Below are 24635 nucleotides of genomic sequence, written 5' to 3'. Positions count from 1 at the left end.
TTCTTTGTTCTAGCTTTCTCAGATTAAAGCAGTAGGTACTCTAGAAATCCTAATAAAAATGTGGCCATTTGGGGGCGCCTGGGTGGCTCAGTTGGCTGAGTATCTGAGTCTTGGTTTCTGGTTTCAGCTGGGGGTCATGATCTCAGGGTCATGAGATCAAGCCCAGAGTTGGCCTTGCACTCAGCAGGAAGTCGGCTTGGGATTCTCTCTCTCCCTCTGCTCCTCCCCTCCATGCACTCTCTCTCTCTCTAAAATAAATAAGGAAATCTTAAAAAAAGAAAAAGTGGCCATTTGATTTATCAAAAGTAGTGAAATCACCCAGAACTATTTCCTTAATGGTTAAGCCAATGACTCAAGGATATTTGGTAGATATTTTTGTCTCCGTGGATGGGAGCTCGATAACTTATCACCAAAACAGATGCTTACATTTCCAAAGGCCTAAAATAGAAATTTAAGTATTTTTTTTTGAAATTTAAGTATTTTGAATGCTTTTCTTCTAAAATAAACTATGTAATTATTTTGACAAAACTACCATAGAGCTATACAGATTTTAAATTTTTAAAAACTGAAGAGCTCAATTAAAAAAAAAGTATTTATTTAGAATCAATTCAAGAATCACCATCACCTCGGGCTGTCTGGAAAATTGGTGTTTTCCTGTTTTTGTTTTCAATTCCCAAATGATTCATCAATCATATAGATTTACCCAAAGGAAGAAAATTCACAGCCCCTGTGGTACACTGAATAAGGTTTCCCAAAGATGTCCATGTCCTAATTCCAGAACCTGTGAATATGCTATCTTACATGGTAAAAAAGATTTTGCAGGAGTGATTAAGTTAAGCCTCTTGAAATGGGAGACTGGATTGTCCTGGATTATCTGGATGGGGAGACCATGCAATCACAAGGGTCCTTGCAAGAGGGAGGCAAGAGGGCCTACTCAGAAAAGTTATGTGAAAGCAGAGATTGTTAGATGCTATACTGCTGGCTCTGAAGATGGAGGGATGGGGACACAAGTTAAGAAATGCAGGTGGACACCAAAAGCCAGAAAAGGTAAGGAAACAGATTCTCCCCACTAGAGCCTCTGAAAAGAACGCCACCCTGCTGCCATCTGGAATGATCAGCGTAGAAAAGCTCAGCTCCTTGTCTCTTGCTCATCAGAGTGTTAGGAAGTTAAAAGCTTTTGCAAGACAAATACAGAGCTATAATGTATCTTCAACTGAAACTATCATTTTATAACCAATGTTTTTTTCCAAACACAATTAAGAGCCTGTATGTGCATAGAAGGTGCATATGTATGTGTGTGAAAGCTAGCTTGGGGTGAAAAATGGAATGTTAAACACTTCATTTAGTAACAGTGGCTGTGGCAGCGGCTTGGTTTAGAGCCACCGTGCTACCTTCCCATCCTCTGGAAAGGACAAGCAACCAATCCACTTAGTTAGCCAATTAGTTAACAAAGGCCTGCCTACTCCATGGGGCTGATAAATTGGGGGCGGTGGGCGGTGTGAAAGCAGCAGAGAAGACATAATATATAAGTAAACCAATAAGCAAACAAGAAAACACCTGGTAGATAAAATGTGCTCTTAAGGAAACAAAGCCAGGTGATGGGCTAGAAATGGGAGTGGGGATGTGGATAGAATAGTCAAGTTAGTCCTCACCAAGGCGTGACCCCTAAGCAGAGGTGTGCTTAACAAGAGAATCAGAAAAACAGCTTTGGGGGTAAAGGGAATGAGCTCACCACACCTGAGAAACAGGAAAAGACAGCCAGTGGTGCTGGAGCCAGGAGAGACTTACAAAGATTCAGAGCAGAGTCAACAGGACTCACTGGATGTGCGTGCTGCTGGTTTGAGAGCAAACAAGGATGCCCCCCAGGCTTCTGTCCTGGACAAATGGGTGGATGGTGGTACCACCTACTAAGAGAAGGAGCAGGCCTTTCAGAACATTAGGTTTGAGCAGGTGGGTGGCTATACAAGGCCAGTGAAAAGACTGGCTCATCCCAGATGCTCAAGGCTGTGATGGAGAACACTCACTAAACAAACAGTGGTGTAGACAGAAAATTTAAAATGAAGTCACTGGAAGATTTTCCTACTGTGTTGTCCTGATACAATGGCTTTCTGTTTTTTCTTTGGGAGAAAAATTCAGGCCAAAGACTAGAAAGGGCAGAACAAACACAGAGAAAGGCACTGGAAGCCCAAAATAGATGAGATGTTAAAGGGCACGAAGTTACTCTAAATGGATTAAGTTGCCCCACCCATAATGAACCTTCTCCCCAGGCCTTGAGAGGTCGTACGGCAGAGAGGAGCTGGTACTGACACTGCCCTTCTTGAGGAATCAGGCAGACAGGAGAAAAACCGGACGGCCACGGCCTAATTGCAGTTGCACATTCTGTAGAGAGTCTGCTGTCAGTCTCAAGCTAGGGTCCTACAGAGGGCGTGTGGAAGAGACACTGTAGCCCTGGGTCCCAGGGCAGAAGTGTGGCCTGAAGGGCTTCTGCAGTCTGGTCCTGGATACAGCCTTGTCCTTCCAAGATGGCAGGCCCTGGGCAGTCACCTGCCTCCTTGGACCTTGGTTCCCTTCTCTACCAAGTGAGGCAGGGAGGGGAGCAACTGGACAGTGCTGTCAAATAGCCCTAAGGTTTACTTATAAGAAACACTGAGTCTCCAAAACAATCAGCAGGTATGACAAGCCCCATCTGAAAGTTGAGGAAACTGAGGCACTAAGAGGCTACAAGAAGGCTCACGGTCTTATAGATAATACTCTCAGAAGCTCAGGTCTCCTTTCCTCTGAGGGACACTCAGGTGAGCATGAAGCAGATACCTACAAGGGTGAAGCTACTACCTCCTCCTTGAGGTGGCCCCCAATCCAATCTCAGAAAAAAACAAGATGCTCTGAAAGTAGAACACTTGAGTTCCTCAAAGACTGGGCTCCATTAAAAAAACTTGAGGTAACCCCTATAAGGTTTTTGGACCCCAGCCTTAGCTGACCTGACCAATACTACTTCTACCGGTATCTGGCTGAATTCCATCAACTTTGAGAAGGGCCTGGGCACAAAACCTCCTAACACCCCTCCCCTAAGGCTGTAAGAACAAACAGTAGGGTAGGTGCTAGGCTTGACTGTGAGGAGTTTTGTTGTTGTCATTTTTCTTTTTAAGAAAAGAAAAGCAATTAGAGCTGTCTGCTGCATCTTGCCCCCACTTATACAGATTAATGGTGGAGCCACTTCTGGGCCCTGGAAAGAGGCCTGCAGATCGGCTGCAGACCTGGCTCTACACCTGGGTAAGTCATTCACCTTCTCTGAGTGTTTGCTCTTCTACAAAACAAGGCAGCTGATACAAATATCTCTGCCAGCTCTGGAAGAATCCATGGTTCTAAGTCCCCTTTCCCATTAAGAGGGTCCAGCAGCTTTGGTGACTACCACACCTCTGCCTGGGTAAGCCTCCCCTCTAGCCCCACCACCCTCTGCTTCAGAAGAGAACTCCAAACAGAACGCCTACAGCCAAAGTCAGCACTTTCTAAGTTGGTAGCAGGAGCAATCGCCCCCTCTGGGTGTGCCTGGTGCAAGGCTGGAGTCTTAGACCCAGGAATGAGAGTTGTCGCCCTTACCATAGGGCTGAATCCAGCTGTCTGAGAGGACAGTGGGATGTGAGGGCCAGAAGGAAACAAGGGGGCACAGCTGCCTGGGTCAGGCCCTGTAGGAAGTCAGGTCCAGGTGGTTCTGAGTTAGAGGATGGCTGGGACTGCACAGTGGGGACAACACTCTGACAGAAATGCCACCCAACTAACTATTCTTCCCTCTCCAAAGAGATTAAGCCTTGTCATTCCCAGAGAGAAAGAATGAGTAGCCAGCCTGGCACCCACACAGAAAAGCCTGCCACATCAGACACCTATCAGATGCCAATGATGTAAGGGGAAGCCAAGTTTTATTCAGGCCAGGAGGCCCTAGGTGCCCACTTCAGATGCTCTGGCACCACCCACTTCCCGTTCCATTATCACTCAGAAGGGAAGTCACCATCACAGAAATGTGGGGGTGGCTGAGAAAAGGAAATGGTTCATCATCTTGGCACTCTGGGATGCCATCCCAGGTTACAGTGCCCTGGAGGAAGAAGACTCCCATGGAGGGGGGCAGGGACTCCAGTATGATTGCTCCAGGAGCCCACCCCATGCAACTTCCATCCGCCAGGACATGTTGGGGGCCTCAGTCCCAGAAAGCTAGGAAAGGAGAGGACTCCTACTGTCAAGCACAAAGATTTCTGCATCATCACCACATTAGCACAGAACCTGGGAAGGGGGCTGGTGCTGTGCTTGCCCATTAGCTTCTGGCCCTGGCCCATGACTGACCAGCATGAAGAGTCCAGCCCATACTTCACAAAGCTAGCCTAAGCCTTGGCCTCCATGCCACCAAGCCAGCCATCTCTCCCCAACAAATGTGTCCCAGTCACCACTGAGCTTTGGGACTAGACAGGCTTGAGTTTGAATCCCAGTTCTGTCACGTGGCCCTCTGAATTCTCACGAGTGAATTCTTTCAGGGTTGATGAAAGGATTAAATGAGAATGGCTATGGAAGAACAGCCCGCAGGAGGTACTCACCCTCGAGTTTCCCTTCCCTCTCCATTTCTAACACCAGCTTCATGGTCAATCCTGGGCACCTGAGACTTCCTGTTTCCTTTATCCCCGAGGGTGGACCACCCACCTCTCCTAACTAACAGCTCACCAATGGCAGTCCCAGGCCTGCTCCACTCTTGCTTGTCCCCAGTTTCCTGGGGAGGCCACCTGGGCTTCAGAGCACTTGACAGAGCTCAGCAGCCATGCCCAGTGGCTCTCAAAATGTCACTTGTGAGATTGGCTATGGAGGGAAGGTGCTGGGCTAGTTTGGTCAGGGTGCTTAATGAGCCTGAGGTTGCTGTGGAGAGAACACATGTGTCCTGGGAGACCTCCTGGCAGGGCTGCTTCTCAAGGATGGCCACTTACTCAGAGCCATCCCTCCCTGGAAATGCATCAGACAAATGTTTCTTCCCAAACCTCAAATATCTTAAAAAATCTGATAGGACCCACTGCCTGGAGCAGCTCAACAATGGATAATGGGCAAGCAAAAGAGAACTTTTCACTCAACAGCTGCAGCGGAGTGGCATCAGAGAAGGCCCATCATAGTACTCACATGGCTGCTACCCCAAACTCTCAGAACCCCTGGGACCAAGGAACAGGATCTATACAACCCTAAGGCCATGCCTCTGGCAGCTCCAAGCAAAAGGGGTCAAGGGTACCCTGTGAGTCTGCTCAGCATGGAAGCCAAGGTAAGGAGGGCAGGAGAAAAAGGCTCCACAGGTAGTTGGTGACACCAGAAGCTGATACCAGGTGGAGCCTGCCCTCACAGGGGGATCCAGGCACTACACTGAGATAGGAGCAGGTGTCAGCTTGACACCATGGGCAAGGCCAGGGGGTGTATAGCCAGCACCTGCATAAAAGGGGCATTCCATGAGTCATACTCCTTCCCTGCCCCAAAAGAAATAGACACCTGATGGCCAGGGGAGCACAGGGAAGCCAGGAGTCTAGCTAGGTCTGGCTAGGACATGGCTCAAGTAGCATCTGCCATACCTAACAGAGCTACCCGCCTATACCTCAGGCTCTCATAAGACAGACTGGGTCTGTCATCCATGCTGAATCAGGCTAAGGAAAGGGGTGGCGCTGTCCCACAAAACTGAGGGGCAACTTCAGCTTCTAGGCCTTGGTTATCTCTCCTCTAGAGTTGGGTTTGCCTTTTCCTTGTCTCCAGTGAGTTCCTTTTGAACCTCTGGGAAAAGTCAGTGGTTTGCTGACCCCTGGTACTGTAGGAGCCTGTGACTTTGCACACACTGCCAGACCCTGAAGATGGGCATGCGCAGAACCCTTCCCAAAAGGGAGGCCCAGGCATGGTGGTGCAGTATTTCCAGGACACCTAGATACTGACTTCTGCCCAGCACTAGGGAAGCAAGCGATTGAGCAGTAACTAGTCCCCACTCACCTCCACCCTCAGGTAGCCCCAGCCTCCAACCACACCAGAGAACACTTGAGAACCTCTGTTTTCAGAGACTGATAAACTCAGGTTTCAGAACTGGCCCTTCTGCTGTTGATGAAACCTCTTACCTCAAAAGACTTAACTTGTCCTGCAAAATAGTCTTAAATCCAGAATTTTTACCTCTGCTACAGAGGTGGGAGCTGGTATTTGGAAGAAGAAAATAGGATACTGTAGACAAGAAATCTCCAGGACCAGGAATAATAATTTCCATGCCTGACAGAGTTACCTCACTTCAAAAGGCTGCCAAGCAGCCCGGATATGTTATGGGGATATGTTATGGTAATACAGGTCTCCCTGTGGCTGAGGGAAGAGGCCCACAGAAAAGGACCAGGACTCGGCTGGCCATGGGGCCCAGGGCACTGCAGACCCAGGGAGGAGTAGCCCGGAGGCAGAAACATGAAACAAGCTCCGCAGCAGGGACGACGGTGGGTCCTGCAGCACCGGCACCATTAACTACCATGGGAACCACCAGGGATTTTGAACAGCTACCTGGCTCTTGGGCCCCAACTGCCAAACCACCCTCTGCTCTGGACTTCCCAGTGGAACCGGGTATCTACCCCTCCACTCCCAGCCAGGTCATTTCCCAAGGATATCTCAGACAGAGAAAGAACTGATTGAGCAAGGCAGTGAGGGGCTGGGCAGCACCAGGCACACAAATCCCAACCTATTCTTCCCACGACTCTGGTCCTGAGCAGCTGCTCCAGTGGCTTCAGAGAATCTTCTGACTGCCTGCCTTTTCTAGACAGCGCTACTTTGAGGCACTTTATAAGCCTGAACTGCAAGGCCATCACCAGTCGGCTTCTTCCCTTTACCAGCCTAAGCTGGCACTCACTGGGGAGGCTTGTATGGTGCCTACAATCACACCAGTGTTGCTGAGGCCTGTTTCCAGGTGCTCTGCCATGGTTAGGAACAGGTACACCCAGATTCCCAGTGGGGCCCCGATGACTCAATTCACCCAACCGGCCTCATGGAGGAACTGAGCAGCCCCCTGGCAGACTCCTGTGGAGCCCTGTAGATCCTGGGGTGAAAGATATCCAAAGACAGAGGTGTTTACAGGTGGACATGAGGGGGGCTCACCAGCTGGGGGGAACAAGGGTCTTTACACTACATGGAGTGGAACAGAAGCAGTGCCTGCTTAGTGGGTACAGACAAAGAGCACTTCCAGAGTACTGGAAACCCACCTACATGCCAGTAAACTTTAAGACATCCACTGTGCAAAGCCACCTACTATTGGTATTTGCACGGAGCAGACACGTTACACTGCAAGTTATGAGGGTTTATTGTCAGTGCCTGCCACACTGACAGGCGCTAGCCTCGGCACTCACGAACCCGGCACAAACACCCATGTTCTGCCCTCACATATGTCTCTGCTATCTGCTCTTCCTCTCCCATGGCGCGTGCAAATGTGAAATATCGGCTATTTGCAGAATCTGTCCCACCCGGTAGAAGCAGGCCCCAGCCACGAGATCGGGACACAAACACTCCCAGGGGCATGCTCCTAACAAACCATTCAGGGTAGGCTTAGTTAAGGTAAGCTCTAGGGGTAGGAAAAGATGTTCACTTGAACTATCCTGTGGGAGCAGGCAGATAGTTCCCCTACTACCCTCCCACCCCCCCTACCAGGGCCTAGTTGCAAAGTGCCATCTGCTTCAGGAGATATGCACCCTCCCAACGCCCAGTGCCCAGCTGTGGAGCTGCTTCTTTTCCAGCAGCATGAAGCAAGTAAGCCTCAAGGGTTCTCCTTGGAGGGGTTGTAGTAATTAAGGTAATATACGGCACACCAGAAGAGCTGCCTCCTGCTCAGAAATGGCAAGGAGAAAATTATCAGCTACCCAGCTCTGATGTACATGGGGCTACCTATCAACACAGCCTGAGTCTTCCTGGCCCTCTCTGAGGCACAAGGCACAAAAGGAAGATCTGTCTTATCCTCAACCCCTTCAAAGCACCCAAGATTTGGAGAAGCCCAAAACCCTCTCTCTAGCCATGCCCCTGGCTTTTCCTCCCTGCTTCCTCAATCCAGGGATCGGCAGCCCATGCTGCTTGCTGCCAAATCAACAACAGGAGGGCCGGGCTGCAGGAACTCACCTGCCTATAGATTATCCTGCCCTGCTTTCAAGCCATTTGCCCAAAAACTCTGACATTCTTATTTTGGACCACATGTGTTCCTTGGTTTCACATTTAATGGAGGCCAAAAACATCTTACAAAAGGTAAACCATCAAAACTTCTGACCATGCAAGCTGAGACATGCCCATATGTTCCTGGGAAAGTCTGACCACCAGTCTCATACCGAAGGTACTCTGTTAGTGTCTGCTCCCAGGCCCAAGTGAGACCCCGAGAGTGGTTACCCCCTACTCCTGACAGCCCTAGAGGCAAAGACAGCTGTGCTGAGCCAGTACAGGCAAACCCACACGAAAACAGTTGAAACATCGATATCCTGACTTTATTCGCTATGCCATCTTCATCCTCCATAATTCAACTCCGGTTAACATGTACTAACATGGCTACTCAGATACAGAAAACACAAGCACTGGAAAGAAAATGCAGTTCCGATTACACCTAACTCCACTCTGATATACAAACATTCATAAAAGAACTGCATTTATTTACTTACTTATTTACCTAAGAACTTCAAATGTATAGGTACATCCTTCCTCAGGTAGGAAAAAATAATGTTTCTCAATTCCAACAAAAGCTAACATATATGTACACTTTGTTTTATCAGGCACTATTCTAAGCACTTTATAGGAACTCACTAACTTCTCATAACCATTCCATATGTGAGTTACAAACTAGTATTGTTTCCATTTTACAGATGGGGAAAAGAGAGGCACAGAGCAGTTACATAACTTACGTTAGGTAACAAAGCTGCCAGGATGCAAATGCAGATGGTGTGTCTCCAGAGTCCATGCTCTTAACCACTGAGCTGCATACTGCCCCACAAGCTGACCACAACCCTAAAGATCTGTTTCCTCACATGACTAAATGTGAGCCCATAGTTGATTCAACAACACTGAGCCCTAACATACAGAGAAGGGGAGACAGTCATTCCTCTTATAGGTAGAAGGTGGGGGCAGAGCCCCCATGCACAATCAGTGCCGCAATAGTTAGGGCAGAGCAGGGAGGCTAAGCTCCAAATAAAGGCTTCTCCCAGCCACAGGCAGGCTGCAGACCAGCAGGGACCTGACTCAAGACTGGTTCCAGAACCACACTTGGCTTACGGAAGCCACGGTGCTGAGGCAGAGCACAGCAAGATGCAGGAATGGGCCCGAGTGCATTTGTGCTCACTCTGGGAGAGTGGTGATAAAAAGATGTGGTCCAAGTCCCAGCAAGAACATTGTTGGGTAAATATGAAGGAGTCCCATGAGGCAGGGAGGTAAGTGTCATCACCGAAATGTGGTCAGGGCTAAAAGGGTCAGGCAGTATTGCACAGGGGGACACAAGCAGGAAGGACACCCCCACAGCAACAAGGGATCTATCAAGGGGCAGAGCGGGGTATGTTTGCAGTGTATCTGAGACCTCACAAACATGCTGGTGTGCAGCCTTTGTGGAGGGCAGGAGGGGCAGAAGATGCTGAGCAAGGCTCACAGGCCTGTATCCCTGGCAGAGGGGTCAGAAACACAAAACGGGCAAGGGACAGGAAGTGAAGAGCAGAGGCCTGAGATAGAGAGATGAATCAGGAGGCCATGGAAAGAGCCCAATGGGGAGGCAATGACAGTAAGGATAGAGAAGGGGGCCAGATGAAAGACACACTTGGGGAGTGGCAGAACCAAGAGGTGAGGAAAGAGACAGGGCAAAGATTACTCTGAAGAGTGCCACCTGGGGGCTAGGGTGAACAGCAACTGTCAGTGGACACAAGGAAAGCACGAGGATCTGGGTTTTGCAGTCAGATAAACTTAGTTTGGAGCAAGCAGGTTCACTGTGTGCTGGACCTTCAACAAAGCACTGAGGTTTCTGGAGGTGTGACCTGCTCAAAGACAGAGTGGAGACAGAGAGGTGAGTTGTATAATTGCCTGGATGGCTCACTAACTGCCCTTCAACTGCACTTTCAGGCCTTGGCAAAGTACAGTCAACCATCCATAGGCCATAGAATCTTTGGGCCCCTCAAAGAAAGAGAGAACTGCCTCTACTGCCTCCACACCTACTTCACTCAGCTACTGTAAGTTCTAATCAGGAACAAGATACAGGCATCCAGAGAAACAAGCAGCCCAGGGCAGAGGAGAAAGGAAGGGGGGGAGGGAGAGACAGAGAGAGAGACTGAGACAGTGTGTGTATGTGTAAGACAGAGGTTATCTCCTACAGTCAAGAAGTACTTACTTCAGAGAGAGAGGGGTGGAGGCTCTCAGTCAAGTCCATCATCTGTTCTTACTGGTTTCACTCAACCAGATCAGGAACTACAAGAAAAGGGGCTTCAGTTCTACGCTTGGGCCTCCCCTTCCTCATAAGCTTTTCTTCCAAGGACTCATGAAAGGCAGGAATAAGAGCCAAAGACCAGGTACTTCTCGGAAGCAGCACCTGGGTAGGCCAAGGCTGGACTTCCTAAGTTACCTTTTTCTTAGACCGACTCAGACAAGGGCTGTTCAATTTGCAATCTGCTACTTGCTCTGAATGACACTGAGACTTGGCATCTAAAATGGCTATCACCAGGCTACTTTATTAATAAAAGGATTCTTGAAACAAACTATCAGCAAAATCCTGAAAGCACAACACTAGTAGTTTGTAGTCTGTTCACGCACTATGCTGAAGACACCAAGCCAGACGAATTACTCCCACAGGGCCTGTCCTCCTCCCCATCTCTCTAATCCAAGATACCACCATGTTCTCCCGGGCCACTGAGACAGTCTCCCAACTGGCCTCCTTGCCCCTGCTCCTGCCCCTGCCCCCTCTAACCTGGGCCGATCACACCCCTGCTTAAATCTCTCAGTGGCTCCCTGCAATACCCTACCCACTGTCTCCCTGACCCAGCACCAACCGTCAGACCCACAGCTGCTTAAGCCCTCCAACCCGAAGCCCTCAGCCCTTAGGCACAAGGTTGCAGGGGACATTATTTTCAAAATTTCTTTTACCTTCTGGTAACAAATTCATAAAATAGACTGATATATAAATGAATAAGAAAAAACAAATGTATAGGAAACTCTATGGTAGACTGGGAACAAACTCTGTACCTACATATTTCACAAAACCCGATGTGCTGGAGTATAAATCAGCATTAGGTAAATTTTTTAAAAGGTAGACCACATCATATTCCAGATCATGATAGAATAAGGTCAGACTCAACCAATTAAACAAAAATTAAATAGTGCCCAATCATGTGAAAATTACAGAGCACTACTGTCTTGAACACAACCTGGGTCAGGAAGAAAATCAAGAATAAAGAATGTAATAACTATCTTAAAATGAAAAGCTCAAACTAAAACAGTATATCAAAACTTATAAGAAAAGGGGGTGCCTGGGTGGTGTAGCTGGTTAAGTTGTCTGTCTCTTGGTTTCGGCTCAGGTTATGATCTCAGGGTTGTGAGACTGAGCCCCACATCAGGCTCCACGCTCAGCGTGGGGTCTACTTAAGACTCTCTCTCCCTCTGTGACTCTTCAACATGCACTCTCTCTCTTCTCTCTCTCAAATAAATTAATTTAAAAAAAATTTGTGAGGGGCATGTGGGTGGCTCAGTCGCTTAAGTGTCTGCCTTTGGCTCAGGTCATGATCCCAGCATCCTGGGATCAAGTCCTGCATCGGGCTCCCTGCTCAGCAGGGAGTCTGCTTCTCCCTTTCCCTCTGCCCCTCCCACTGCTTGTGCTCTTTTGCTATCTTTCTCTCAAATAAATAAATAAAATCTTAAAAAAAAAATTTTTGTGAGAAGTAATGTAGTACTTAGAAAAAAATATCTAACGGGGTGTCTGGGTGGCTCAGTCCTTAAGTATCTGCCTTTGGCTCAGGTCATGATCCCAGGGTCCTGGGATGGAGCCTCACATCGGGCTCCCTGCTCAGTGAGCCTGCTTCTCCCTCTCCCTCTGCCTGCTCCCCCTGCTTGTGCTCTCTCTCTCTCTCTCTCTGTCAAATACATAAAAATAAAATCTTTAAAAAAAGAAAAAAGTATCTAACAATAAATATCTATCTTTATTAGTGAAAAAATTAAAATACAATGACAAACCTATACTTAAAGAGTATGGGGGGAAATAAACAAACCAAAGGAAAGAAGGGCAAAGGAAATAAAAGTAGAAGCAAAAATCTTCAACAAAATACTAGCAAACTGAATCTAGCATCATACAAAAAGATTATAACACAAGATCAATATACAAAAATCAATTACATTTTATACACTTGCAATGAACAACCTAAAAATGAAATTAATAAAACAATTCCATTCACAGTATCAAAAAGAATAAAACACTTAGGAATAAATTTGACAAAAGAAATGTAAAATTTATGATCTGAAAATTAGAAAATATTGTTGAAGGAAATTAAAGATCTAAACAAATGGAAAAATATTTCACGTTCATGGATCAGAAAATTTAACATTATTAGTATGGCAATACTTCCCAAACTGATCTATAGATTCAGTGCAATCCAATCAAAATCCCAGCTGATTTCTTTATAGTAGTTAACAAGCTGGTTCTAAAATTCATATGGAATTGCAAGGGAACCAGAAGAGTCAGAACAACCCTGAAAAAGAAGAAAGTTGAACGACTCACACTTCCGATTTCAAAACTTACTACAAAGCAACAGTAATCAAGACAGTAGTACAGGCAAGGACAAATATATAGATCAATGGAATAGAACTGAGAATCCAGAAAAAAAATCCATACATCTCCGTCTCAAATGATTTTCAACAAAGGTACCAAGATCATTCAGTAAGGAAAGAATGGTCTTTTCAACAACTGATGCTAGGGCAATTGGATAGCCACATGCAAATGAATGAAGTTGGATCCTTACTGCACACCATAAACAAAAATTAAATGGATCAAAACCCTAAATAAAAGTTGTTACCACATGACCCAGCAATTCCACTCCTTAGGTATATAATCAAATGAAATAAAACATATGTCCACACAAAAACTTCTACACAAATCTTTATAGCATAAATCATAACAGCCAAAAAAGGAAAAACAAGCCAAATATTCATTTAAAAAATCCAAATATTCATCAACAGACACATGGATAAGCAAAATGTGATATATCCATATAATAGAATATTATTTGGCCATAAGAAGGAATGAAGTTCTGATACACACTACAACTTAGATGAACCTCAAGAACCTTATGCTAAGTAAAAGAAGCCATACACAAAAGGCCACCTGTGGGGGCACCTGGGTGGCTCAGTCGGTTAAGCGTCTGCCTTCGGCTCGGGTCATGGTCCAGGGTCCTGGGATCGAGCCCTGCATCGGGCTCCCTGCTCAGCGGGGAGCCTGCTTCTCCCTCTCCCACTCGTCCTGCTTGTGTTCCCTCTCTCTCTGTGTCTCTCTGTCAAATAAATAAATAAAATCTTAAAAAAAAAAAAAAAGCCAGGGGCGCCTGGGTGGCTCATTTGTTAAGCGTCTGCCTTTGGCTCAGGTCATGATTCCAGGGTCCTGGGATCGAGCCCCCACATCGGGCTCCCTGCTCTGCGGGGAGCCTGCTTCTCTCTCTCCCACTCCCCCTGCTTGTGTTCCCTCTCTCTCTGTGTCTCTCTCTGTAGAAAAAATAAAAAAAATCTTTAAAAAAAAAAGGCCACCTGTTATATGACTCCACTGATATGAAAGGTCCAGAAAAGGAAAATCCATGGAGACAGAGAGTAGATTAGTGGTTTTCAGGGGCTACAGGGAAGGAGAATCAGGGAATGACTGCTAATGGGTACAGGGTTTCTTTTTGGGGTGATGAAAATGTTTTGGAACTAGATAGAGGTGATGGTAGCACAACTCTGTGACTACACTAAAACCACTGAAATGTACATTTTAAAGGGGTGAATCTTATGGTCTGCTGAGCAGAGTCTGTTTAAGATTCTCTCCCGCTCCCTCTCTTGTCCCTCCCCCTGCACTCTCTCTCTCTCTCAAATAAAGAGATAAATCTTTTTAAAAAGAAGTTTTATTGATTTAAATAATCTCTATACCCCACATGAGGCTTGAACTCATGACCCCAGAATCAAGAGTCATGTGCTCTACTAACTGAGCCAGCCAGGAGCCCCTTTTTAGGTTTTGGATAATATTAATCATACCCATTTTCCTATAAAGAGAATCAGATGGCCAAAGCAGAATATACTGAAAGTGATGCCATAAGAAAGAAGTTACCTGAACAAGCTAACAAGAGAGGAAGGGAAAGTCTTCAAAAAACGTCCTCTCCAAAAGGCTCTGATAGATTCGCTGATAAATTTTTCTAAACTTACAAATCAAAAGTAATCTACGTGTACAGCCGTGAAAATAAGGAACCCACCCAATGACCTAGTAGGATTCTTCTCAACTAAACAAGATATGCTGAGTTATCTCAATATACACCCATAAGGCACTTATAAATACAACTGTCCACTTATGATTAAATGCTTCCAGTTAAATATTTCAGAATAAGGACAGGGAGTCCTTTTTTTAAGCAAAATCTACCACCTTCTGAAGTTCTATCACAGGCCTAAGCTCTTACAATTCTTACTGCCCAGGCAGCCCATCTTAGCCTCCACCCCTCTGGGAGGCCTCCTCTACACCAGTTCACTCTTGAACTAGTTACTTATTAACAAATCTGATCACATCTTGCCTACAGTCAAAATACTCCTGCAATCCCCACTGCTTAAATAAAGAAGTCCTGGCCCCTTGACATGGAACATAAGACTCTTCCTTCAACTGGGTCATCCTACTGTCCCCAGGAAGCCATCCCATCACACTAGACAACTTATAGATCTACTCACAGGCCTTACTGGACCACCACCCAGACCCACCTGGCAAACTCCTATGTCTCTCAACACCAGGCTGAAACACCCCTGTAAAGCCACAGTAACCAACCACCACTTTCCATGAAACACAACAGTATCTATCAAGAAAATACACCAGCGCTCAAACATCTTATCTGAAGTTGTAACACCAAAGTCTCAAATTCTAGACCCAGCACAGGCCACCATCATCACTCATCTCCCACCAACCATATATCCAAACAGTCCCAACAGTCTTCATCACAACCAAGGGTCTCTTGGAAATCAGAAGCAACAACCAGAAAGGCTTTAGCAGCTGTCATCCTCCATCTCATGTCCCCAGTGGAATACATGCTAGTAGCTTCAGGTCCAACTCTTTATGAATGATGAGACTTTCAGTTTTGGAGAATGTATGCTCATTAAGCCTCCCACACACATACCAAAAAAAGCAACCCCAGAAAATGGAAAGTGCCGCCAAAGGGGATTCTGATCTTCCAAATCCAGCAATGGGATGAACAGTAACAGGCCCACCTTCATTCCTAAGAGGACTGTCTCCCCTCTACCCCTACATCTCTCCTGTGCTAGGTCTTCCCAGCCACTCGGCCAGCCCTGTAACCTGGGAAAGCCAGATGCGGCCATTCTTCCTAGAGAGAATGCCTATCTAGCTGCAATCTGATTCCTACTTTCTACCTTAAGGAATAATCAGGGAGATTATCAGATATGGCAGAAAGGAAAGCCCTCAGAGCTGGCAGGCAGAGTGAAATGAAAAGAGGCATAATACCCACAGAGGCCCCTTTCTCCTGCTGAACAAGAGACGCATCACTCAGGACGTAAAAAAAAGTGCCAACTCTCCTGATATGTTAGTGTGGGAACTAATACCTCATCCACTGTCTCCAAGCCCCTTCTCCTATAGGCCCAAATCTGGGCCTGGACAGGGTCTGACTGCGCAAGGGCCCCAAATGGACTTCCCTACAATGTTACATTCACAACATCAAAGCACATGACCAGCACCTGCCCTCCAACTGGCCGGGAGGGGGTCAAAACCCCATCTTACGAACAAGGCAAACAGACCCGGCCAGCTCCACATGGCTCCATCTCAAAGAGATTCAGGTCAGCCCGGGTAGACCTTGAACCTCCCCCTCCCACTTCATCTGCTCCACTCTATGGATCTCAAACCAAATGAGCCATGAAAAAAACGGTTCCTACTAAAGAAGGATGAGTATGTGGAACTTAGAATACCAAGCCTAGCACATGGTAAAAGGCTATATTCCAAATCCACCTCAAAGACAGATGTGAGGACTCCTTGCTACAAGGCATTGGCTTTTGTTTATTTTGTTTTAATTCTATTTATACTTTTTAAACGAATAATATATTCACAAGAAAGAAAATGTGAAAACTCTGAAAATGAAAAATTTCCTTCCCAGTCCTATCCCTAGCAACCCTGGCCCTTCCCAAGGGATAGCTGATAGTACAAGTTTTTCTGTAGCTTTCCAAAGATGTTCAATGCATGTACAAGCAGGTACAGGTATGTTAGTTTTGCCTTTTTTATTTTTGCACATTTGGTAGCATATTATACACTGTTCTATGCCTTATGTTTTCCATTTAACAATATATCCTAGAGATTACTCCAAATCAGTACCTAAAGAACCTCCTCATTCTCTTCATGGCTGCATAGTATTCTTTTCTGTGGATTAACAAAAATTCACTTAACCAATGTTCAGGGTTGCTTAAAGTGACAGCTAATAACAGATTGTAATAGTTACTTCTATATAATAAGCCTCTTTCCTCAGCCACCAAAGCAGTGCAAAAGTTCAAAGAGAACATTTGGAATAAAAAAAAGATTAAGGGGCACCTGGGTGGCTCAGTTGGTTAAGCTGCCGACTCGATTTCGGCTCAGGTCATGATCTCAGGGTTTTGAGATCGAGCTCCTTGTCCCTCTTCTTCCCCCTCTGTTCCTTCTCCCTGTTGCAGGCATTCTCTCTCTCTCTCTCTCTCTCAAATAAATAAATAAATAAAATCTTTTTTTTTTTTTAAAGATTTTATTTATTTACTTGACAGAGAGAGATGGAGTGGGAGAGGGAGAAGCAGGCTTCCCGCGGAGCAGGGAGCCCGACGCGGGGCTCGATCCCAGGACCCTGGGACCATGACCTGAGCCGAAGGCAGACGCTTAACGACTGAGCCACCCAGGCGCCCCAAATAAATAAAATCTTAAAAAAAAAAAAAGATTAGAGCCACATGCTACACAAAGAAGACAAACATGCCACACATATCCTGATTAATAACTAAAGGCCAGTTTTCACTCAGATCAAAGCTGAAAAATTTCAGACTCCTGACAATTAGCTGAATCCTGAGCAAGTCTAGATTTCAAGTACTTGAAATTAGTCAATTAGAAAAAAAAAAAGTCTGAGGGGCGCCTGGGTGGCTCAGTTGGTTAAGCAACTGCCTTCGGCTCGGGTCAAGCCCCACATCGGGCTCCCTGCTCAGCGGGAGGCCTGCGTCTCCCTCTCCCTCTACCTGTTACTCTACCTGCTTGTGCTCTCTATCAAATAAATAAATAAATATAAAGAAAAGAAAATCTGTGACTGATATTAAGCATAGATGGGAAAAGATGTAACGTTTAAGTGCTGCTCTCTCTTTGGAAAAAGCCAGCTGCCTTCTCTGTGTCTGAGGCACAAAAAGTAGAGAGAGCCAGGGCAAAAACACAGGGACTTTGCCTGCCTTCATGACGGTGCCAGGGCACCTTGCACCATGTCACTTAGGCCACTGAAGGGACAAATGGACTTAGGACCATCTTCTGGAACTCACCAGTTTCTGGTGGAGGCTTCTATCCCTTCAACTGTACACAGCTCAAGAGTGGGCACAAGCCACTGGGCAGAAAGTGGCTGAAAGGGTGCCTGGGTAGTAGCAGAGGACCATCTGCAGGGCCCAGAGATTCCACAAATCTGAGGTTGCTGACTGCCAACCCAAGTCTCACACACTTCCTATTTATTAAAAAATCGCCTCGACCATGTTCCAAATGGGAGGCCACTTAAAGACTGATGGTAAATAATGGTGAAGTAACAGAGAAGCGAGGGTTGGCAGGAGCCTTCTTCTCCATAAATGCTGGAGTCCCAGGCTGGTCAAAGGCCAATGGGAGTAAGGACTACTAAGGCCTATCTCCACTAGGAGCAAGCTCAGGTTGGTTTTCACTGCAAACAGTTCAAATTCCAATTAATTTTTGGAATGGAAGCTCATACCATTCCAGCATGGCCACGTTTTAGGATCTTCCACCCAATGGCCTAGCTTTAGGTAAGGCAGTCAGCAAAATTCCCTCCAGCCTTTCGGCTGCCGCCATGATTCTCATCACAGAATGGATCAGAAGAGCAGAACAAATATTCTCTTAACCGGTGACTCACCAGGAAGTCTGTTCATGTTGACGCCTTGAGCTGAGAGTCCTATTCCCATGTACCTTCAAAAAATCACACACAAAAAATTTTTGGTTAGCAAATGATTATGCATCTCCCTTCTAAAATATTTCTTGGTAAAAGAAAAACAGGAAAAACAATGAATATAGAGATTCTTAACACACTAGTGGTTCTTGGAGAGCCTTCACATTTTGATTTTCTAATGAAAATCATCTCAATGCCTTAAGTAGCTGGAGAAACAAGAGGTAGTGTCTTAACCAGGAACTTCAGTTTCGGACTAAAGTTTCCCGAAATCACTGCTTCCAGTCCTCCCTTGATTTCTGGCTCTGGCTAAGGCAGCGGAATCTATCCTCAAGAAGTACCTAAAGTAAGTAGCTGAATCCTAAGTAGTACTTGGCAGAACAATGCAAGATCAAGCTCACAGGGACAAGCCACTCTTCACCAAGGACCAAGACATGGAAAAAGTATAGCTGTATCCCCTATGCTGTACTTTACATCTCTAATCCAGGCCCATTTTAAACTATTTTTTTTTTAAGATTTTATTTATTTGACAGAGAAAGAGAGAGCGTGAGAGAGAAAAAAAGAGCACAATCGGGGAAAGGGGTAGAGGGAGAGAGAGAAGCCGACTCCTTGCCAAGCAGGGAGCCGGATACAGGACTTGATCCCAGGACCCTGGGATCATGACCTGAGCCGAAGGCAGAAGCTTAACTGACTGAGCCACCCAGGTGCCCCCACACAAAAATGTTTTTTAAAGTAATTACATAGGGTTGCCTTCTTTTGACCATTCCCAAGTGGCTGCACATTTACATTCCAATTGTTCCCTGTTGTAAATGATTCTGCAAGGAACAATTCCACATACATTTCCCTATCTTGGATTATTTCTTTTTTTCCCCCCAACATGCTCCATGAACCTACATTACCTGTTTCCTAACACTACCTGAGTTCCCACAACATGGTGCTCCTGTCTCTGCAAGTCCTTCATCTACAGTAAACGCCCCTTTGCCCTTCTCTGGCTGGCTGTGCCACTGTGTTTTAGGGGAGCAGCCTCTACCATCCAAATAAAGGATCAGACAGGGAAGGAAGGCTCTGACCCACACATCTTCCTCTGAAACCAGCTACCCCATCATGCTGGAAGGAACCAGGAAGACACCAACCAACACATGACCCTGATAACTTGGCCTGCAGGAGTTAGGGGAAAGAGGAGGGAAGGGAAAGGAACAGCACTTCAAAGACGGACTTGCAAGGTTCAAAGGACTGAGACTATCAAACTGCCTGTGACCTCCTGCCAAAAATGGACCTTGAAGAAGCATCAGGGGCAGAAGCAGTGTAAGCCTGCTGGCAGGATTCCCATTAGATTAAAACCTGTACTTTTTCCCAGAAAACCACAGCCCAAATAATCAGCTTCCTTACTTCACATGGTAGAGGCTGCCAAAAGCTGGTCTCCATTCTCTTAATGTCTCGGCTGACCAAGCAGCAAACAACCTCAACTGCTCTGCAGTCATCAATCAACATAATCATGTACAACATAGCCAGGGGTTTCCCTGACTTGGATGTCAGCCCACTCATCCTGCCCTGTTTGGAGGGGCCTGGGTCTCTGCCCAATACCACATGTGATCCTACCCTAGCATACAGGTTTCCTGACACTAAGATGAGGGTTTGTGTTTAGAGCGCATGTTTCCTGGATGACCCTTAACCACTTAAGGTTAATGCAAATAGGGAAGGTCAAGCAGCTTGGCCACCAGCAACAGGGGTCTAATTCCATAAATTTCCATGGGAATGAGGAACTACTAAGGCACATGTATTCAAACACAAGTTGCTTAGGCTTCTACACAGGGGAAGCCTTTTCCACCTCCAGCAGCTAGCCCTCAACACCTTGCTATAAACTCTCTGCCCCATAGGTGGGATAGTGTTTACCCGTGGATGGCCTGGGAGCCTTTACATAAACCCTAGGGTCAATTTGTGAACCCAAGTGGATGAGCTAAGGGTAGACCACCCAGAGGAGATCCAATACCCACACTTGGTTGCCCTGTCACCTGCAGGTGTCAATGATACAGGGAGCAACCCCACAGGAGCCTAAGTTGCATATTCGTAAGAAACTGGAGTTGAGGGCGCCTGGGTGGCTCAGATGGTTAAGTGTCTGCCTTCGGCTCAGGTCGTGATCCCAGGGTCCTGGGATCGAGTCCCGTATCGGGCTCCCTGCTCCTTGGGAGCCTGCTTCTCCCTCTGCTTCTCTCTCTCTCTCTCTCTCCCTCCCTCTCTCTCTCTCCTCCTCTGTCTCTCATGAATAAATAAATAAAATCTTTAAAAAAAAAAAAAGAAATTGGAGTTGAGTCAGTGTTCAAAAGAAATTAGTCCCAACTCTTCTAACAATGGGTGACACTATCTCTTCCAAAAGTATGATGTTATAAAATTCCAAAAACTCACAGCCTTCTACCTTCCAGCACGTCTTTATGCACTTGAAAACTATTATCCAACCAGTTTGTGATAAGCAGAGAGTAAAAAAGCTATAAGGATCCCATGAATATACTAAAAAACGTTGAATTGTACACTTTAAGTGGGGGAATTGTATGGTATGTTAAGTTACATCTCAGTCATACTCAACAAAGTAGGAATAAAAGACAACTGCCTCAACATAATAAAAGCCATATATGATAAGCCCACAGCTAACATCATACCCAATGGTGAAAGACTGAAAGACTTTTCCTAAGATCAGAAACAAGACAAAGATGTCTGTGTTTGCCACTCTATTCAACAGAGTATTAAAAGTTCTAGCCGAAGCAATTAGACAAGAAAAATAAAAGGCACCCAAATTGGAAAATAGGTAAAACTATCTCTTCCAGAGATGACATGATCCTATATGTAGAAAACCCTAAAATGCTATTAGAATAAACAAATTCAGCAAAGTTGAAGGATACAAAATCAACAAATGAAAAGCAGTTGATTTTCTATACACTAACAGTGAACAATGAAAAAGGAAATTAAAATAATTCCATTTAAAAATTACGGGGAGGGGCGCCTTGGTGACTCAGTTAAGCGTCTGCCTTCAGCTCAGGTCAGGATCCCAGGGTGCTGGAATTAAGCCCTGCTTGGTGGGAAGTCTGCTTATCTCTCTCCCTCTGACCCTCTGCCTTGCTGGTGCACTCACGCTCTCTCTCTTAAATAAATAAATAAATTCTTAAAAAAAGAAGAAGAAGAAGAGGAAAATGCCAGGGTGCCTGGGTGGCTCAGTGAGACATCCAACTCTTGGTTTTAGCTCAGGTTGTGATCTCAGGATAAGATCTAGTCCCGCATCGGGTTCCATGATCAGTCAGCTTGACATTCTCTCTCCCTCTCCCCCTGCCCCTCCCCCTCCCCTCTCTAAAATAAATAAATAAATCTTAAAAAACAAAAAAAGGAAAAAATACTTAGGAATAAACTTGACCAAGGAGACAAAAGACTTGTACACTAAAAACTATAAAATGTTGCTGAAAGAAATTAAAGAAGACATAAATAAATGGAAAGACATCTGTGTTCACAATTGGAAAATTTAATATCGTTATGACGCCATACTACCCAGTGCAATACACAGATTTAATGCTATCCATATGGAATCTCAAGGGACAATGAACAGCCAAAACAACCTTGAAAAAAACGAAAAAAAGTTGGAGGACTAACACTTCCTGATTTCAAAACTTTCCACAAAGCTGTGATAATCAAATCAAATCAAAACAGTGTTGGTAAAAAAAAAAAAAAAAAAAAAAAAAAAAAAAAAAAAAAAAAAACAGTGTTGGTACTGGCATAGAGACAGACATATAGACCACAGTAACACAATAGAGAGCACAGAAATATACCCTCCCATATGTGGTCAACTGATTTTGACAAAGATGCTAAGACCATTCAATTGGAAAATGACAATCTCAACAAATGGTGCTGGGACAACTATATCCACATGCAGAAGAATGAGGTTGGGCCCTTACCATACACCATATGCAAAATTAACTTAAAACAGATCAAATAAACAAAGACCTAAAACTGTAAAACTCTTAGAAGAAAACATAGGAGAAAGGTTTACATTGGAATCGGCAATGATTTCTTGGATATTACACTCAAAGCACAGGCAACAAAAGAAAAAAGTAAACTACATCAAAATCTTAAACTTTTGTACCTCAAAGGACACCATCAACACAGTGAAAAGCAACCCATGGTACAGGAGAAAATATGTGCAAGTCATATATGTGATAAGGGTTTAATATCCAGGATATTCAAAGAACTCTTACAACTCAACAAAAAACAAAACCAAACAGAAAACCTATTAAAAATGGGCAAGGACTTGAATAGTTATTTCTCCAAAGAAGAGACAAATGGCTAATAAGCAAATGAAAAGATGTTCAGCATCACTAATCACTAAGGAAATGTAGATCAAAACCACAATGAGATACAACTTCATACCCTTTAGGACAAACAAACAAACAACAGAAAACAGAAAATAACAAGTGTTGGTGAGGATATGAAGATTAGAACCCTTGTGCATCGATGGTACAGCAGCTGTGGAAATCAGTATGGCAGTTAATCATATGGTAATTCTAAGTTTAAAAAATTAAAACTTTGTTGGGGTCCCTGGGTGGCTCAGTCGGTTAAGCATCCGACTCTTGATTTCGACTCAAGTCATGATCTTGGGGTCATGAATCAAGCCCTGTAACAGGCTCCACGCTCACCTCTCCCTCTGTTCCTCCCCCTATTCATGCTCTCTCTCTCTCTCAAATAAATAAATAAAATCTTTAAAAAAATTACACTACGTTTTTAAAATGCTTAATTTTTAACAAAGAATTACCATATGATCCAGCAATTCCACTTTCAGGTATATATCCAAAAGAATTGAAAACAGGGAATTGAACAGGTATTTGTACACTCATGTTCATAGCAGCATTATTCACAACAGCCAAAAGGTGAAAGCAAACCAAACCAAGTGTGTATTGCTGAATGGATGAATGGATAAACCGAATGTGACATATATACACAATGGAAGATTACTCAGCCTTAAAAAGGAAGAAACTATGGGGCGCCTGACTGGCTCAGGTGGAACAGCATGCAACTCTTGGGGTTGAGTTCAAGCCCCATGTTGGGTGTAAAAATTAGTTAAATAAATATAACTTTTTGGGGACGCCTGGGTGGCTCAGTCGTTAAGCGTCTGCCTTCGGCTCAGGTCATGATCCCAGGGTCCCAGGATCGAGCCCCGCGTTGGGCTCCCTACTCAGTGTGAAGCCTGCTTCTCCGTCTCTCCCTCCACCTGTTTGTGTTCCCTCTCTCGCTGTGTCTCTGTCAAATAAATAAATAAAATCTTAAAAAAAAAATAATACAACTTTAAAAAAAAAAGGAAGGAAATTCTGACATATACTACAACATGGATGAACCTTGAAGACATTATACTAAGAGAAATAAGTCAGTCACAAAAAGACAAATTGTGGGGGCACCTGGGTGGCTCAGTTGGTTAAGTATCTGACTTCAGCTCAGGTCATCTCAGGGTCCTGGAATGGAGCCCAGCATAGGGCTCCCGCTCAGGGGAGTCTGCTTGCCCCTCCCCCTGCTCGTGCTCACACTCTCTTTCTCTCTCAAATTAAAAAAAAAAGGGGGGGGTGCCTGGGTGGCTCAGTCGATTGAGCGTCTGCCTTCGGCTCCGGTCATGATCCCAGGATCCTGGGATCGAGTCCCACATCAGGCTCCCTGTTCAGTGGGGAGTCTGCTTCTCCCTCTGACCCTACCGCCCTCATGCTCTCTCGTTCTCTCTCCCTCTGTATTAAATAAAATCTTAAAAAAAAAAAAAAAAAAAAAAGACAAGGGGCGCCTGGGTGGCTCAGTTGGTTAAGCGTCTGCCTTCAGCTCAGGTCATGATCCCAGGGTCCTGGGATCGAGCCCCACGTCTGGGCTCCCTGGTCAAGGGAGGGCCTGCTTCTCCCGCTCCCTCTGCCTGCTGCTCTCCCTGCTTGTGCGCTCTCTCTCTCTGCCAAATAAATAAAATCTTTTTTTTTTTAAATACAAATTCGGCTTGATTCCACTTACACAAGGTATCTAGAGGAGTCAAATTCATAAAAACAGAAAGTAAAATGGTATTTGCCAGGGCCTAGGGGGAGAATCAGGAGTTACTGTTTAATGGGGACAGTTTCAGTTTGGAAAGACGAAAAAAGCTCTGGAGATGGGACGGTGGTGATGGTTGCACAACAATGTGAATGTACTTAATGACACTGAACTGTACACTTAAGAATGATTTAAGCAGTAAATTTTATGTTATTTATGTTTTACCACAATAAATAAATGAATATATATCAATGCAACTGCCTCTTCTCC

General features: G+C 45.2%; 1 protein-coding gene across 2 annotated transcripts in view; it reads right to left on the bottom strand.

Annotated features, from left to right (window-relative positions):
* Positions 1 to 24635, bottom strand: part of RANBP10 (RAN binding protein 10) — a 66497-nt gene that overhangs the window by 23317 nt on the left and 18545 nt on the right. For both annotated transcript variants that reach the window (XM_027619190.2, XM_027619189.2), the window contains exon 3: positions 18306 to 18358. In XM_027619190.2, the coding sequence (XP_027474991.1) occupies positions 18306 to 18358 (53 nt within the window). The remainder of the gene's footprint in view (positions 1 to 18305; positions 18359 to 24635) is intronic.

Source organism: Zalophus californianus, chromosome 17 (genome assembly GCF_009762305.2).
Source record: "Zalophus californianus isolate mZalCal1 chromosome 17, mZalCal1.pri.v2, whole genome shotgun sequence".
NCBI classification, from domain to species: domain Eukaryota; kingdom Metazoa; phylum Chordata; class Mammalia; order Carnivora; family Otariidae; genus Zalophus; species Zalophus californianus.
This window is presented reverse-complemented; position numbering and strand designations above follow the sequence as displayed.